At 53.6% G+C, this 15,241-nt stretch overlaps 3 protein-coding genes across 3 annotated transcripts; 1 reads left to right on the top strand and 2 right to left on the bottom strand.

The window, feature by feature from the left end:
* Window positions 1-3,040: 3,040 nt before the first annotated feature.
* Window positions 3,041-3,883, bottom strand: GCG54_00004934 (Mitochondrial pyruvate carrier 1; the record flags this gene model as incomplete). Its single annotated transcript, XM_045404971.1, has 3 exons — window positions 3,041-3,302; window positions 3,408-3,480; window positions 3,811-3,883. 3 exons carry the CDS (start codon window positions 3,881-3,883, stop codon window positions 3,041-3,043), a joined length of 408 nt encoding a protein of 135 aa, XP_045262914.1.
* An 8,106-nt stretch (window positions 3,884-11,989) lies between these two features.
* On the top strand, window positions 11,990-12,822 carry GCG54_00004935 (uncharacterized protein; the record flags this gene model as incomplete). Its single annotated transcript, XM_045404972.1, has 2 exons — window positions 11,990-12,269; window positions 12,386-12,822. 2 exons carry the CDS (start codon window positions 11,990-11,992, stop codon window positions 12,820-12,822), a joined length of 717 nt encoding a protein of 238 aa, XP_045262915.1.
* A 331-nt stretch (window positions 12,823-13,153) lies between these two features.
* Window positions 13,154-14,946, bottom strand: GCG54_00004936 (Prenylated Rab acceptor 1; the record flags this gene model as incomplete). The annotated part of the gene is made up of 2 exons (XM_045404973.1): window positions 13,154-14,308; window positions 14,422-14,946. 2 exons carry the CDS (start codon window positions 14,944-14,946, stop codon window positions 13,154-13,156), a joined length of 1,680 nt encoding a protein of 559 aa, XP_045262916.1.
* Window positions 14,947-15,241: the final 295 nt, after the last annotated feature.

Raw genomic sequence — 15,241 nt, forward strand, 5'->3', positions numbered from 1 at the left:
AAGCAGCAACTGCCTTATCGTAATTACTTGCTGGAGCCAAGCACGAATTACCTGAGGTGCCGGTCTAAGAGGAAAGACCAGAAGCCAGGCGTACCTGACTTGCAAACCTAAGCCAATTGGATTGGCAAGACACGCCGAGTGCCGGTGTCTTGCACATCCCCAAGCACACACAACCTTGAAGCATTCATTCTGCAAGTGGTGGCGCCTGTCACAAGGCAAGCAAGGTTTCATGCACCAAAAACACTACACTGCACACCCTTCGTAAACCAAGATACCGACATAATTTCCCCAATCCCGAGAGAGAAGCACCCAGCTCGGCAATCCTCGCAATCTCACGAGCTCTTCACGGGACTCCCTAGAGCTTGAGAAGCCTGTATGGGCTCTCCCCGGGCGCGACCACTGCCGAAGGCCGAGGATAACACGGCTGTCCACCCGACTACACGGTCACGGATCGGACGTCCGCCTCTCTCGACGGCCTGACGTCCACCCAGCCCGTGCTTCTCTTCGGGACAACTCGACGCGATATCAGTCGTTGCGATGAAGTTCTCGGGACGCCGTTCCTGACCATTTTCGCCCCGCGGTCCAGCTCGTCGCAGAATGCGGGGTGGACGGGGTGACTTGCACAGGGTTCTGCCTTTTGTTTACCCTTTGACGTCTTATTCTTTTCCAGACAGCTTCGCTAGGGAGAAAGACAATATCCGAAATATCGTCAACCTCGGCCTCTTGCACCGAGGGGCATGCCCGCAAGACAGCGAGCGCCGGCTACCCTTCCGCCACCACACCAGCGGCCAGCCCTGGGATGGGATGGGATGCGACACGGCAAGGCAGGCCACGCCGACCTTGGCCCGGACTGGCTACTGGAACCGCCAACCGCCGCCGCCGCGACCGCCCACTTCACCTTACGATGTCCATCCAGTTGGATCATCACTGACCACATGTAACTACAAGACGGCAGCCATGAAGCCACTCGCCAGAAGCGCACCATCCCAGGCGCAGGACCTAAATCGCCCAGGTCCCTCCGTCAAAACAAAACCGCGCAGCCCCCATATTACTCGAAAGTTATTCCCGGTCCACTGACTCTTGAGGTAAAATCCCCGGACCACGCAGGGCCTGTCCCGTGTTCCCCAAGAGGAACAAGTCCCATGAAATTGGGCACGCCAGAGACTGGATCATCGGCACTGGGCCGGTGCATCTCGAGGTGCAACTGCAACTCGCCGTATCAACCAGCTCGACTCGCTACACCGCCAAGGTGCCACTCTGGATCTCACTTGTGCTGCAAGCCTGCGGGCGACTCGGCCAGATTATCCTGCGCAGTTCAAGCCCAATGTTCCGGGTCGTTTCCAAGACTCTTGGCCCCCCATCGAAGCCTTGACGTCCCCGTTTTCTCTTTTTCTCGCTAGATCCAATCGCGTCGATATCAAAGCGCGAGCGGCATTTGCAGCAAGGAAAGGAAAAAATTGCCTGCTCACCAACCTAAACCCACCATGCCATACCTACCATGGTGATGACTCCCCAACCACATCTGGATACTCCGACGTCGGCTGTGCCGGCATCTGGTTTCCCAGGCCCCCTTCACTCAAAGCGCGCAAGCAACATAGTGCGTCACGGTGTATCTCCAGTCCGCAAACGAGGCTGGACGACGATGGAGTTGTCGATGGTAATGAGAATTAGCCACAACATCACCACACTATGCGACATTTATTTCAGCCTGGCCGCCTCAGCTCCTGAAATCGGTGCTGGTCGCCCCCCTTCTCCCTGCCACCTTGCGTGATCGCCTGCCATGTGTGACTCTTTCGAGTCGGCGGATATCAAAGGTTATTTGAGGCATACGCAGCAGCAGTCTTCGTACCCGCCCTGCACCCCACGATTAATAACGCCGGACTCCAGCGGTGCATGCGCGGCGGTGCCAAGGACACCAGGGACGAGATGGATCTACACTCGGCCGGCCGTCCGGCGAGATCATGCCCAGGTGCCAACATCGACAGAGAGAGTGGGGGTCGTGTCGGTGCTCTCGCAGTTTCGGAGAGACATCCACTATGCAGTCTGTCCACGTTCGAGCAACCTGTGGACGAGATGAGACGACACCTATTTTTGACTCATCGAATCTCTCTCGTTGTTTGTCCAGAGTCCTGGTCAACCCCTCCTCGACCTCCTGTCTCTGGCCCCGGCCCTTGAAACAAAGCGCGAATCGCCCGAAATAGGAGGGCTCCGCTCCGCTCCGTCCAGCTGTCACTGCACCACCGACAATGGATGCGCGCAAAAAAAAAAAAAAANGTCCAGCTGTCACTGCACCACCGACAATGGATGCGCGCAAAAAAAAAAAAAAACTACGAAAAAACTCACGGGGAAACCTTTCCAGACTTCCCATAGTTCGGATCAAGGCCCCGAGAGCGGCGGTCCACCATCAAAGCACCGCCGCTCGACCATGATTGCAAGCGCCGTTGTCACTGCTACCCTCCACATCCAAGTTCCAGACCTCTTGGCTATCGCGGCCAAGAGAAACTCTCTCATACACACACTTTGTCACTCAACCTTTTTGAACATGTTTGTCTCTTGCTCTCACAGTTCGAAGCTGGCACATGTGCCATAGATCCCAGAAACAGTTTCGCTTTTTCTATTATACGAAATAGCGGGCCGGAGACTGAACGACAAAAAAGGCCCGCGTCCTTGGATGTTTGCCCCCGGGAATCAGGGGTCCCGTTCCCGGGAAGGAAAAAAAAAGACTAAAAAAGGCATGTCCACAATGCAAAGGTGATGATGGTACAGTAAACCGCCAGCTACCACCCACGTTTCGCGCCCCAGCTGGTGATGCGGGAGCCAGCCATGACCTCTCAGACGGGGATTCCTCCTATCACGTCTTCATTCACGGCACTCGTGGTCAACGAGACTCGTAACATCCCTCCCGGGCGTTGCGAGAGCGGCCCCTACATCTCAGCTGGTAACCACCTCGACGGCGAGGAAGCGTCAATCCTACGCCCCCGAACGACCCCCTCTGTCATAAAGAAAGCTCCCTTCCCCCTGCTAAAGGTATGTCGAGGGCTTATTTGCCAATGGCCTTCTCGACCTTGGCCTCGACGGCGGCAGCCTTGTCCTTGACACCCTCGACGGCGTTCTTGGCGTTCAGGGCCTCCTTTCCGCCCCAGTGGTTGTACTGCAGCCAGCGGTAGCCCTGGGTGAGCTGGGCGCCCTCGTTGACGAAGTGGCAGAGGAAGAGGAGGTAGTTCTTGGGCTGGACGGCGAGAGAGTAGCGCATGAAGGTGGCGGAGTATATGCAAAGAGCACCGGTCATGGAGCCGGAGATGCTGTTGTTGGCGTGCGTATCAGTATATCAAAGTTCCTTATCTGGGTGCGGATTCGGGGAGGCAGATATCGCGATTGCGATTGCGGGCGGCGGCGGGGAAACGTACAGGTCGGGAGACTTTTGGGTGTCCATGACGGCGGCCAGAGGGATACCAAAGTTGGAGACGGGGCCCCAGAAGTCTGTTGGTCAAGTATTGTTAGCTATATCATTCTCGACTTGACTCATTCGCGAAGCTATCGCGACAGGCTTCAGCCTTCCCGGGCCTCCGGCGCCGGAGCTCCAGGCCGGTGACGGCACAGCTCCTTCTCTCAGCCGCAAGCCCCGGGAACGATGCAATTCGCTTTAATTGGGCTTCTCGGAGCTTCTCATCACATCGCGACAGCAATCTAAAGCTTCAAGAGCTTGCGATGCCCTCCCTTTGGGGAGCTTGGGTGCGGATAATCCCCGCTAACTCCGGCCGCGGACCCTCCACCTTGAAAAAAAAATTCGAGAGGGGAAAAGGCACGTACGGGTAGAGCAGACATAGTCCGTCACAGGGTTAGACCTGATCTTTGCGTTGATCGCCTTGACGATAGCGGCCATTTTGTCGTCGTCGGATTAGGATTGAGAGGGGAAGGGCAGCGTGGTCGTGGTGGTGATTTGGCGGGATGAAGAGGTGGTGGTGGTTTTGTTGAGCTTTTTGCGCTGCGGCTCCCGAAATTTCGCGCGACACAGCAAGCACTGGACAGCAGCAGCACACACAGACACTGTCAATGCGAGGGAGGGAGCATTGGCCGTCCGTCCCCCGGCGGGAATAAAAAAGTGGGTGGTGTTCGGGAATTAGAGGAACACTTCACAGAGCAGAGTTAAAAGGTGGGATATGATTGGTTGAGAGGAAGGGGACAGGGGACGAGGTCACGTGAGAGAAAATGTGCCTCTGAAGGCATGTTTGGCAGTTTGGATGAACATCGGACTTGACACGAAAGCTTGACATTGAATTACTAGAAAAGAGGGGTGACGGATTGGGAAGTTGTCCACGGGGGAACATTGACGGTTGAATTGTTTTGGGGTGAAGTTGAAGTTCAGGAACAGGAGTTCTGCCCTGGGCTGATCTAAGTGGACTGGAGACTTAACTGACCTTCCCGCGTGGAGGCCATGCCATGCACCCCGTCACATCTCCCCCCTTCCCGTCCGCCGCATCTTGCATCTCGCAAGTCTCTTGCTTTTATGAGCTTGACATGTAGTCAAAGTAATCTTTGTGGGGACCTTTCTGGTTTTTCCCGGGGTGTAGTAGTGTAGGTACGAATACTTCCCAGTCCCGGTGGATGGAGGGGGGCCCTCTTCGGGAAGATGCGGGATCGCAGGACCCGAGGGCGCGGGATCTTCCCTCCCCCCCTCGTCCGGTAAAGCACTTACGCACCCCGCCTCGCTTTTCCGGGTCTCTCTGCTTTGTTTCTGGGGGAGGGAGGATAGAGACACGCCTCTGGATTTAGGGCTGGGGTCGGGTGGTTTTGGATGTGTTCTTGTTTGGTGCGGGTATGTGCTGGGGTGTGGTCTTCGCTGTGGTCGTGTGGGTTGTGTAAGGGATGTCGGGAGTTGGAGGGTTAGGCTGGACTCGGCTTTGGGGAGGGCACCACCGGGTTCGGATCCGGAGGGGAGAAGGTGCGGTGCGAGAGCAGCTCCGGTTGATGTTTGCTGGCTGGGAGCCTACATTCGTCTGGGCGGTTATTGGTAGATGGGTTGGAGGAGCTGAAGGTGTAAGAGGTGTGCTTGGGATTGCTGAAGGGGACCGGGCCTCGTTGAGCCGTTGTGTTCAAGGGCCTGTGATAATGTCTTCTAGCATGCTGGCCTTGACAGGAAAAGCAGGGTTCGGCTGGTCTACTGAACATCGCGATATCGTGAAAAGCTCGCCATCGCAGCTATATAATAAGCCATGCCTAGCCCTGTGAGTATGGCTGTTCTTCAATTGTATTCTTTGTCATCATTGGTGCGTAATGTTCATGGCATCCATTGAATAAAACTGATGGACTCGCATACTTCCAGCCCACGTACAGAGCCTAAGTGTAGGTTCATGGGCTGTGTTGTCTCTGGGCTCTATCTCTGTTCAACTCCCGCTGACTATTCGGGATACATGATGTCGGCAACGCGATGAAGGGTCTGCCACCAGTAGTGAGAATGGTAGTAATCGTTAGCTTGCGTAACCAGACTCTTTCCTGTACACGAGTTCACTCAGTACGCCCGTAAGAGAGCAGAGAAACTCCTTGCCTCTGAGAGTAAGCTCCTTCGACTTTAAAGAGAGTGGAAGAGATGCTGGTTGTCGGAATCCCGATCCGAGCAATCACCACCGCCGTTCACAGCACTTCAATGGCCATCTGAATGAGTTCTGTAATGACCCTGTTAGATCATTTCAACTCAAACCTCATTAATATATTAGTGAGGGTTGAGGTGTGAGTTACATGAGTTTGAAGAGAGATAATTTGCCTGCGCTGTAATGACTTTCGCTGTCAAGCGACTAGTTGTCTGTCATATACATCACAGCTTGAACTGAAACAAATAATGGCATACATGATTAACAGCAAACCGTTCATCACTTATTCGCAGTTGTAGAGGATAGAGAAGACACAAGAGCTCCCGGGCGACAGATTTGACTCATGTAGACCGACCGCTTGCGTTCAACCAGTTCTCAATATCCTCGGACAAGCCCCTGAAGGATTTCAGTTTGTTCTGATCTCAGCAGCAACTGCAGAGGACGGACAGATATTGCCTGACGGCTTAGTCTCTATGCTACCTAGGTGCTTTTTTATACCGACCAGCGCTTCTGTGACGGTATTCTTGGGACTCGTTGACCCAATGCTCGCTTCTGAACCTAACCCAACTCAACCCCCCCCCCCCCCCCCCCCCCCCCACTTATGCGCTTTTGTTGGTACGAGAATGGCATGTCGGATGGCCAACCTTGTGGCATCGCACGAGAATGATCTAATCTCACAGGAATTTCGATAAAACAGTCTTCTCAATATCAAAAAGTGCGTTTCTCACGACGATAAAAATTGCAATCCTGTTGGGGTGCCAAATATAGGTAGTAATCTCTAGAGTCGCACGACACATCTGCGATTTCGAGCACTGGCGGAGCTACTATTTGAGCTTACATGTATGTCGGGCTTCTTCCGTCATCTCCATCATCAGTTGAGTATGCCGGCCGAATTGAGAAATGGGGGTGACCTGCCTTCCTTCCCTGCAACTTGCGTTGGCGCATCGGAGACCACCATATCGGTCGGACTGCCCCCGTGAGCGAACTTGATTGCCAAAATTGGGGCTACCACGAAGGACACAACGCATTTTGTTTGATATCAGTTTGATTGGTAAAGCCATTCCATATTTAAATGCAATCCCACAACAACCTTCGCTCCGTGAGCTTGTTTCTGCAAGAATGGAACCTCTGAGTTGTTGCGATACGCACGAAAGCCTAAGGTACAAGTAGCCGGAGGACCAGCGGATTCCAGTGACTACAAAGACAAGGAATGTGCTCGGGCTCGTTTCACTTCATCATGATCATCCATCATCTTGTGGCTATTCTCCAAGGTGCAGTCAGGGCTCCGGGAGGCATAGAGACGTACTGCGGGTTGTCTGTACGATAAGTTCTATTACGAGCGAGTCTTCGACAGATGTTACGTTTCTAACTTTCTATTCTCTGAGTGACAAAACAGGAGAATACGAAAGAAGAAATCATTGGGCTGGCCTCACAATTTTGAGCCAGTGAGTCTTATGGTAGCAAGATCACCTAGATGTCCCTAAGGCTATCTCGCCACCAGGTTAATGCGCTCTTCGCCATGTCCATGTAAACTAGCCATCGTGGGTGTTATTGATTTCTGTCAAATGGGGGTATGGTTCTGTGCAGTCGTCTTTCGTCTCATGAGAACGCTTTCTTGACAATACCCAGAAGATGACAACAACAGCGAAAGATGATAGCTCTATGAAGCATTGAAACATAAAAGCCTGTGCCGCGGCGCCACTTCTGAGCGATGTCGCTTTCGACGTGCTCTAGTAGTGTTTTTGTAATCATGGATACGTCAAAGTTTATATATTGTCGCTGTTCTCGAATTCCAAGCATCATCTCCGTAGAAACAATGGTTGTTGATCATGAGCTGTGAATTACGGGGATGATGGTGCCTTTCCGACTATTTTATGTCTCATAGACGGCCAGGGCTGTAGTCAAGCGACTCAAGGGATCCAGTCGGGCTATCATCTTTAGATAGAATAAATGGACAGAAGCAGGGATAATGAAGGGGGATGAGTGCACAATGGGGCTTAGACTGATTTACTTGAGCAGACACGACATTGCCTTTGACGGGCTAGGGCAGTTACCACAGCACGATGGGGGTTTCTGACCCCCGGGTCTAAGAACTCTTTCGGACTGTGATGCGTGGATCCACGAGTACGATTGTCATGCAAAGAATGCATGGCAAGTCGCCACTTCTATACATATGGAAATCAAGGAAAGTAATGGAAAGGAATATCCCTCTAGGTGATGGTGATGATGCTGGTCTAACAGCATGAAAATTAACGCTGGATATTGCCCCTCCATCTTGATGCTGAGAAATACGTTTCAAGTATCGCATAAATAACGTAAGAATTACATGAAAATTCTCGGAGACTTTGGGTGACATGCGGTAGTGTTATTGGTTGATTGAGATACCTGAAAAAGTACGGGCCGCCGAATAATGATAGATGGAGCCAGGGGTGGATAGGACAAGGTGTCAGTCAGGAGAAACTCTCGCCCGCTGTCACGCCAATGGTGCTCTTGACCCTCTGCACATTGAGAACCATGGGAGCCCTTAAGAAACATGTGTCTTCTCTGAGGATACGGTGCTAAGTAAGATGCTCTTGAATAGACTTCATCGAGCGTCTCTCAAGCTTAGCTAGGTCTATACCAGCAAACTCTGAAGCCTTCGGGGCCATTTCAACGCTCTCGTGAGATCACGGGCATTCGCCCAAGATTTGTAATCGGGGTGGCATTCACCTCTAATGACGTGACGGTTTATGGAGAAGAAACGAGCCTCTCGTCGTGTGAGTCTTGAAGTGACCTGAAGATCATACAGCAGAGGATACTGTAGAATACTTTGTAGATGATGAGAGTGATCAGTGACGACTTGCCGCTCTCAAGGTCAACTCCAACAACATGGGCAAGAACGACAGTGTAAACCTTGGCGCCAATGAACACCACGTCACGCACATCTTTCACACCAACATTGTGCGGACCTAACAGGAGATCAGAGGCAATCCATCTTGCCTAAGACTTCGATAACGGAAGATCTTGGAGCGGTTTCTTATGTGCTCTTCTTTTCATTATGGTCTTGATGATGATGATATCAAAACACTTCAACCGGACAAAGTATGCTTCAACTTAGTGAGCGATATGCAATATTGAGGGAATGTTTCTTAGAAAACGAGGCTACAAGACACGATCTTGTTCATCTTTCAATATGGTGATTGTGACCCGTATGAGACCGATCCACGTTTGTGCCAAGACGTCTGGAAAAGGTGTTGTCATCACCGACGTAGTCGTGGGTGTGCGAATGTGAGGAGTGGTTTTCTGTTATTCTCAAGTACCTAAAGCAAACTGCCATTCAAGACCGTGAATACTCAACGGATAACAATGGGAAAGTGCAGGCGACAATAACGATCACATGGAATATATGAGCGACACCCAAGACCTCACACATCGCTGAGATTTCCGCGCGGCCTTGTGGACCCGGCTAGTCCGAGCCATAAAACTCAGAAGGAGACGTTCAAGCACTAATGCCAAGCAATGGGATTGTCGTCGTAGTATCCGGCTCAAAGTCATGGAGACTTCACAGTGGGACGTACTTAGCACTCGAGGAAGCTTAGTCCTATTCGTACGACCCTGGGAAACCCATTCAACGTGAATACGGACTTCAAAATGCAACTGTCTCGCATTTTTACATGCCGACTGTTGCGATGAATACGTCCTCAACGACAGAAACATTGACGTGAAGCCCGTGGGCATAGCCGGTCTTGACAGAGACACCGACTAAAACGATGTCTTCTGGGAACCGTCTAAGCCTTTTCTTTAAGGAAATGTTGCACGACGAGTTTCCAACAGCCTGGATACCAGCTGAAGTGTTTCCCATGGAGTATCGAGTCTACTGAAGTGCTCCTCAGTTGCCTATTAGTACCCAGTCGTCAGAGTACATGTATCGACCCGGGTTTTCCAAGAGACCGAAACGGCTCTTTCTCGCATTCTGTACAAAAGAAATACATTCAGTATCTGATTTTTGGAACAAGGAACAACAGAATGATGACTTTCTGACATTAGATGTTCCATTGAGTGACTTATCCGAAGCAGGCCACCAAGGCCAGATCTGCTAACCTTCTGTTGCAACTCCGTATGCTTCATGCTATGACAAAGCACCGCACGGAATAATACTTCAACGTATGTTTTGGAAACAACAGAAATGACGATCTAGAGCGAAATCATTGCCCGAAAAACGACGTGAACCGGGTGTATGTGCCAACCACGTTCCTACCGCAAAGGGCCAAGAAGTACGTCCAAAGCAAAACTCAACGCAGGCTGAAGGCCATGATCGACAACCTGCCACAGGTAATGGTCAATAATCCGGCCTGGGTCGGCCACTGATGATGATTGAATGCAGTATTGGCCCTGCCGTATTCGAAGGATTGATTCTCCATCGAATTTGTATGCCTGCGTAGTCTTGACAGCCCCCGTCTTCAACCTGGGGGGTGTTTACCGTCCTGCACACAGCTCAAAAGATTGAGCCGGCCATGCTCACCGTAAAAGTTCATCCCAGCTCTGCCATCATCAATATCGAAAAGCCGTCCGTCCCTCTGGAGTTGAAGGCCAATTCCATAGTCAGATCGCTAATCAGCCAAGCCTTCAAAATTGCCTCCATGTCCCCTCCACCCACCCAGAAAAAGCCCCTCCCAACCAACACGAAAAACGAACAAACCTCTCACGATCCCAGCCCTCCCTCTTCTCCACAGACCGCAACTGATCAACCACCGCCCTAACCCAGAACCCGCCTAGCGCCACCCTCCATCACGTTTTTTTCATCTGCTAGCGCAGGCCAGTTCGTGCACGGAGCACGCAGCTCTCGAAAAAGAGCTCCTGTCAGAGCTCTGCGGAGGAGTCCAGTTTGGAGGAGCTTTCGCAAATCGCACGCAGCTGGGGGACCCTGTGCCTGTGCCTGCGCTTTGCCCAGAGGTTCATGTCAGTCATCAGAGACAAGGCCCCGAAAATCCCCAGCCATCTTCTTTTTTGTCCCGTCTTCCCTTCTCGGTCGCAAACTCCGCGAAATGTCTCAGTAGGCAAACTCCCATAGACCATAGTCCTCGCACAAATCTGCAAAAAATATCAGTCAGATTTCCAATCCCTCTCACCGCCGCTTTCTATCAGAAAGGCAAACAAGAGAAAATACCACATCTCACAACGTCGTATATGCCCCAAAACCCCCGACTGCAGCGAAACCTGATTACCCAAAGCGCAATTCGCACATTCAATTGGCCCTACCACGTTCTGGACTCTTCAACAACGGACCAGGCCTACATCGAAGAAACCCTCGCTACCAGATAGCCGACCCTTGCCTTTTCCCCTTCCCCCCTCCAGTTCACCTCTCACACCCGCAGAAAAAGAGGGCATCTTGTCCACATTTTTCCCATATTCCACATTCCATACAGACCACATCATCGTTCCCGGCACTTTCCCCGTCCACTCATCGACAATCGCTCAAGTAAAATTCCCGGCACTAGCGAAAAGACGAGACGAAAACGCAGGAGAGAGGAAACGACAGAGGCTGCAAACGCACACTCGCATCGCGAAGAAAGAGTCCACACTGCCCGCTGCGCGTCCTGGCCTCTAACCTTGCGTCGTCCACTTCTTCAAGCAAACCAGAGAGCTCCACGATCAAGCGGCCCCCTAGCTTGAACGGAATCCAGAACGTCTGATCTTCAACCTAAGCTTTTTCACCTTGAAGCCCAAGGTGACCAATTTCGTATCATCGAATTTGGCCCAATTCATCCTCCTTGGAAAAGCTTTAAAGAGCAGATACCCCATGACTAGCCATTCATAGCTTTTCATCATCATCAAACAGCTTCAAATCCAAGAATAACCAAACCCCACGTGCGCAAGGAAAAGAAGCCCCAACGTCGCATTCTCCATTTCTCCAGCCTCACACACACAAGGGGCGGGGGATACAAAGACAAGCGCACGAAAAAAAACGGGCGTGTGTTCCAGGTTACACCGAATCCCATATCTTGTCACTCTCTCACTCTCTTTCCGCGCTCCGTGGTGGATTCTCTTCTCCCCCCAGTCTCTCACACACACAAACCCACACTCTCTTCCTCCACGTCCACTTCTTTCCCTCCTCCGCTCTCTCGCTTCCCTCCCATCCCTCACCTTCTCACCCCTCTCACAAGGAAAGCCATTCCAGCACAGATCCCAAGCTGGTCCTTCTTCAACCTTGCTCCCTCCATCTCTCCCCCAGCTCACACAACCGAAACCACGCCAACAAACCCGCCACCAGCCCTACGCACCCGTCCCGCGAACTACTCCCAGCAGCCAGCATCCATCTTCCCTGCTCCGAGAACCAGAACCCCTCCCGCCCTCAATTCCCCTCCTCTAGACAATTAGACAACACCCTCCAGATAGAGAAACTACAAGGAAAACCCGCAACAATGGGCTTCTTCGACTTCGACAACGGGTCCGTCCTCTCCCACAAGTCATCCCACTCGCGCCGGCACTCCTCGCACCACAAATCCTCCAAGTCCAAGCACCGCTCGCGCTCCAACTCCTCCTCCCGCTCAAAGAGCAACAAGCGGCACAGCGCCCCCAGCATCGTCGGCTCCATCTTCGGCGGCGGCGACGACCACTACAGGAAGCACAACTCCTCCCGCTCCAGCTTCTTCGGCATCCCCAATGCCTCCCGCTCCTCGTCGGGCTTCTTCGGCTTCGGAGGTACGTCGTGTCTCTGTACTCTGTACTCTGTCTCTGTGCTCTCCTCCCCCGTGTGCCCCGCGACATCCAAGCCAACCACCAATCTGCACGACCAACCTACTAACTCCCAAAACCAGGCCGCTCCCCCTCCTACTACAAACGCTCCCCGCGCTCCGGCTTCCTCCACAAGACCATGAAGCAAGTCAAGCGCCTCTGGCGCGACCTCGTCTACTACGCCAAGAAGCACCCCTACAAGGTCCTCGCCCTCGTCATCATGCCCCTCATCACCGGCGGCTTCCTCACCGCGCTCCTCGCGCGCTTCGGCCTGCGCCTGCCGCCCGGCATCGAGCGCATGATCGGCATCGGCGCGAAAGCCGCCCAGGGCGACTCCGTCGGCCTCGTCGGCGAGGCCATGCGCATGGCCACCACCGGCCTCGGCGGCGGCGCGCGCGGCGGGAGCGTGCACGTCGAGCGCGGCTACGACGGCGGCATGTCGTGGGAGCGCAGGAGCGTCGAGAGGGAGGGCGGGTGGGGCGATGGGATTGTGAATGGCATTGCCAAGATGTTTGTGTAGATTGACACTCGGAAAAGAGGGGTCTGGTGATGATGGGTTTATGAAAGGTTCTGGGACGAAGGGCAGATTGTTTTTTGATGTTGCTTGGGAAGGTTATATCCATATATCGATTTTGGGCGTTTGGGGCAAGGTTAACATTCTGGTTCGTCCCATGCTTCTGGGGTCGACCTGGCGGGCGCATTTTACATATAGATGCATGATGCATACGTTTTTAGTATAGATCAAGAGACGAATTATGACCTTAGACATCACTTGGAAAGAATGTGTGATTGAGACGGATTCATTAGGAAATAAGGCTCTATTATGCATACGAGACAACGCCGGACGACACTTATTTCTTCTTTTTCCTACTCGCGACGGGCTTCCTCTTGGATGGCGACGGATTGGACGACTTCTTGCCCCGCGATGATTCACGCGCTGGTTCGCGAGACGCAGCCTCTTCAACAACGATGGCCTCCCTCCGACCGCGTCTTGTCTGCGGCGGTGGCGGCGCAGGCTCAACAATCTGCGCGCCATTCCCAGTACCGTCGCTGGTGCTCTCCTCCGTGCTTTCCTCGCTGCTGCTGTCGCTGGATGATGCCGACTCCGGAGGTGGAGCCCGCGACCTGGTCACGCGCGAGGTAGCTGGAACCGCAGGAGTCCGCCTGCCGTCTGTTGAGCCCGACACGTTACGCCGGGCTACAATGCCCTGGGCGCCGGAGCCCTCCGTCTGAAACTGGAAAGGATCGACCGCTGCCTTCGACTTTGACTTTGAAGACGTAGACGAAGCCGGCGACATGTTGTCCGAAGCCTGACGCGAACCGACGTACGCGTATTGGAATGGCGATGAACCTCTTTCGCCGCCCGACGGAGGTCGCTGGGAGGAAGAAGTTGATGAGCGATGGCGTGTGCGAGAAGCGTTCGGGGGAGGAAAGTAGCCCACGGGAGGCATTGCGCCTCGGTTCTGAACCGCGTCGAAGGTGCCAGGAGACGGGTGGAGCGGCAAGTCATCGTCCGCAGTCGGAGACCGTCTTCTAATCGGTGCCTGCAATTGTGACAGCGGGATGGAGTAGCGTTGCTCCTTCTCCTTGCGCCGTTTGCGCTCTTGCTTGCGCGCTTCCTTTGCCATGCGTTTCTTGTGTCGCTCAAGCGCAGCCATCTCATCCTTGTTGAGCTTCACATCTGCTCTGCCCTTTTCCTGGGCACGGCGGATGCGAGCCAGTGCTGTCTGTACCAATGCCTCCTCCCGCTCCATAGGCGAAAGCTGATCCCAATCGATCTCGAACTCGTCTTCAGAAGAGTCGTCGTCTTCTTCGCTGTCGTCCTCGCTGCTGTCGTCTTCGTCCTCTGACTGATACTCGTAGCCCCTCCGCGATGTGCCCGTCCTGTCACCCAAGTCTGTACCCGTAAACCGAAGCGAGTCGCTGGCGATCCGCTTGCCCCTCGAAACCAAACCAACGCCTTGTATATCCGAGTCGTTCTCGTCCGTGTCTAGCTCCTCGACTCTCTCTCCACTATCCCAATGCCCCCGTTGCGCTGCTCCCTGATTCCTCCGCCCGCGCCTCGATGGTCTTCCCCATTGGGGCGCAAATTTGGGAGCTCGCGGCCGACCGTCTAGACCGCCTCCCCGGAAAAAGCCTCATCGATGGGCTTGTCCATAAAAGCAGCGTGGCCGAGAATGACCACGCCAGAAGCGCCGATGAGCCAGAGCAGCGTCGAGAAGGGTGACGCGAACAGGCCAACGGGAATGGCGATGACGAGGAGACCGGTCCACAGCTGGGAGGTGGAGGCGCGGAAGGTACCGATCTCGAGATCACGGCCGTCAAGCTTGCCGATGAGGAACATGCCTGCAACGACGAAGATGATGTCGAACAGCAACAGCCAGTTGGTGAGCAGCGCGTAGATGCTGAGCATGAGGAAGACGACGCTGTAGTTGCTGGAGAAGTAGGAGAGGTTGTAGTTCCATCGCGACTGGACCTCGCCAAAGTTGCCAGGCTTGGAGAGGCGCTTCATGTCGAAGAACTCGCCGACGGGGCGCAGGTTGGCGAACCTGGCGGTCAAGCCGCCGGAGCGCATGCTGTTGAAGCGGTCCTGGATGTTCAGGCGGGACGTCAGGGCGTCGATGGGGATCTGAATGCGAGCCATTGTGTCGGTGTTGGTCGGTTAGGGGTACGCGTGGAGATGGATGGGAAGTCGGGAGAGAAGTGTCGAGATGACGGTCGCAAAGGAGTTCGCAAGAAAAGACAGTGGTCTATTTGAAAGGGTGCAGGTTAGCGGGTTGTGCAGGGTCGGTCAAAGTGGAAGAAATGGAGGCTTTGAAACAATTGGATGGGTTTAGGCCATGTGTCTTTTCAGCTCCATTCCGCCAGGGAATTAGCTTTTTTTTTTTTGGACGCGGGCGACAGAGCACGTACGTAACCCGGGGCTTGGGCCGCAGACT

Source organism: Colletotrichum gloeosporioides (genome assembly GCF_011800055.1).
Source record: "Colletotrichum gloeosporioides strain Lc1 chromosome Unknown consensus_54, whole genome shotgun sequence".
NCBI classification, from domain to species: Eukaryota; Fungi; Ascomycota; class Sordariomycetes; order Glomerellales; family Glomerellaceae; genus Colletotrichum; species Colletotrichum gloeosporioides.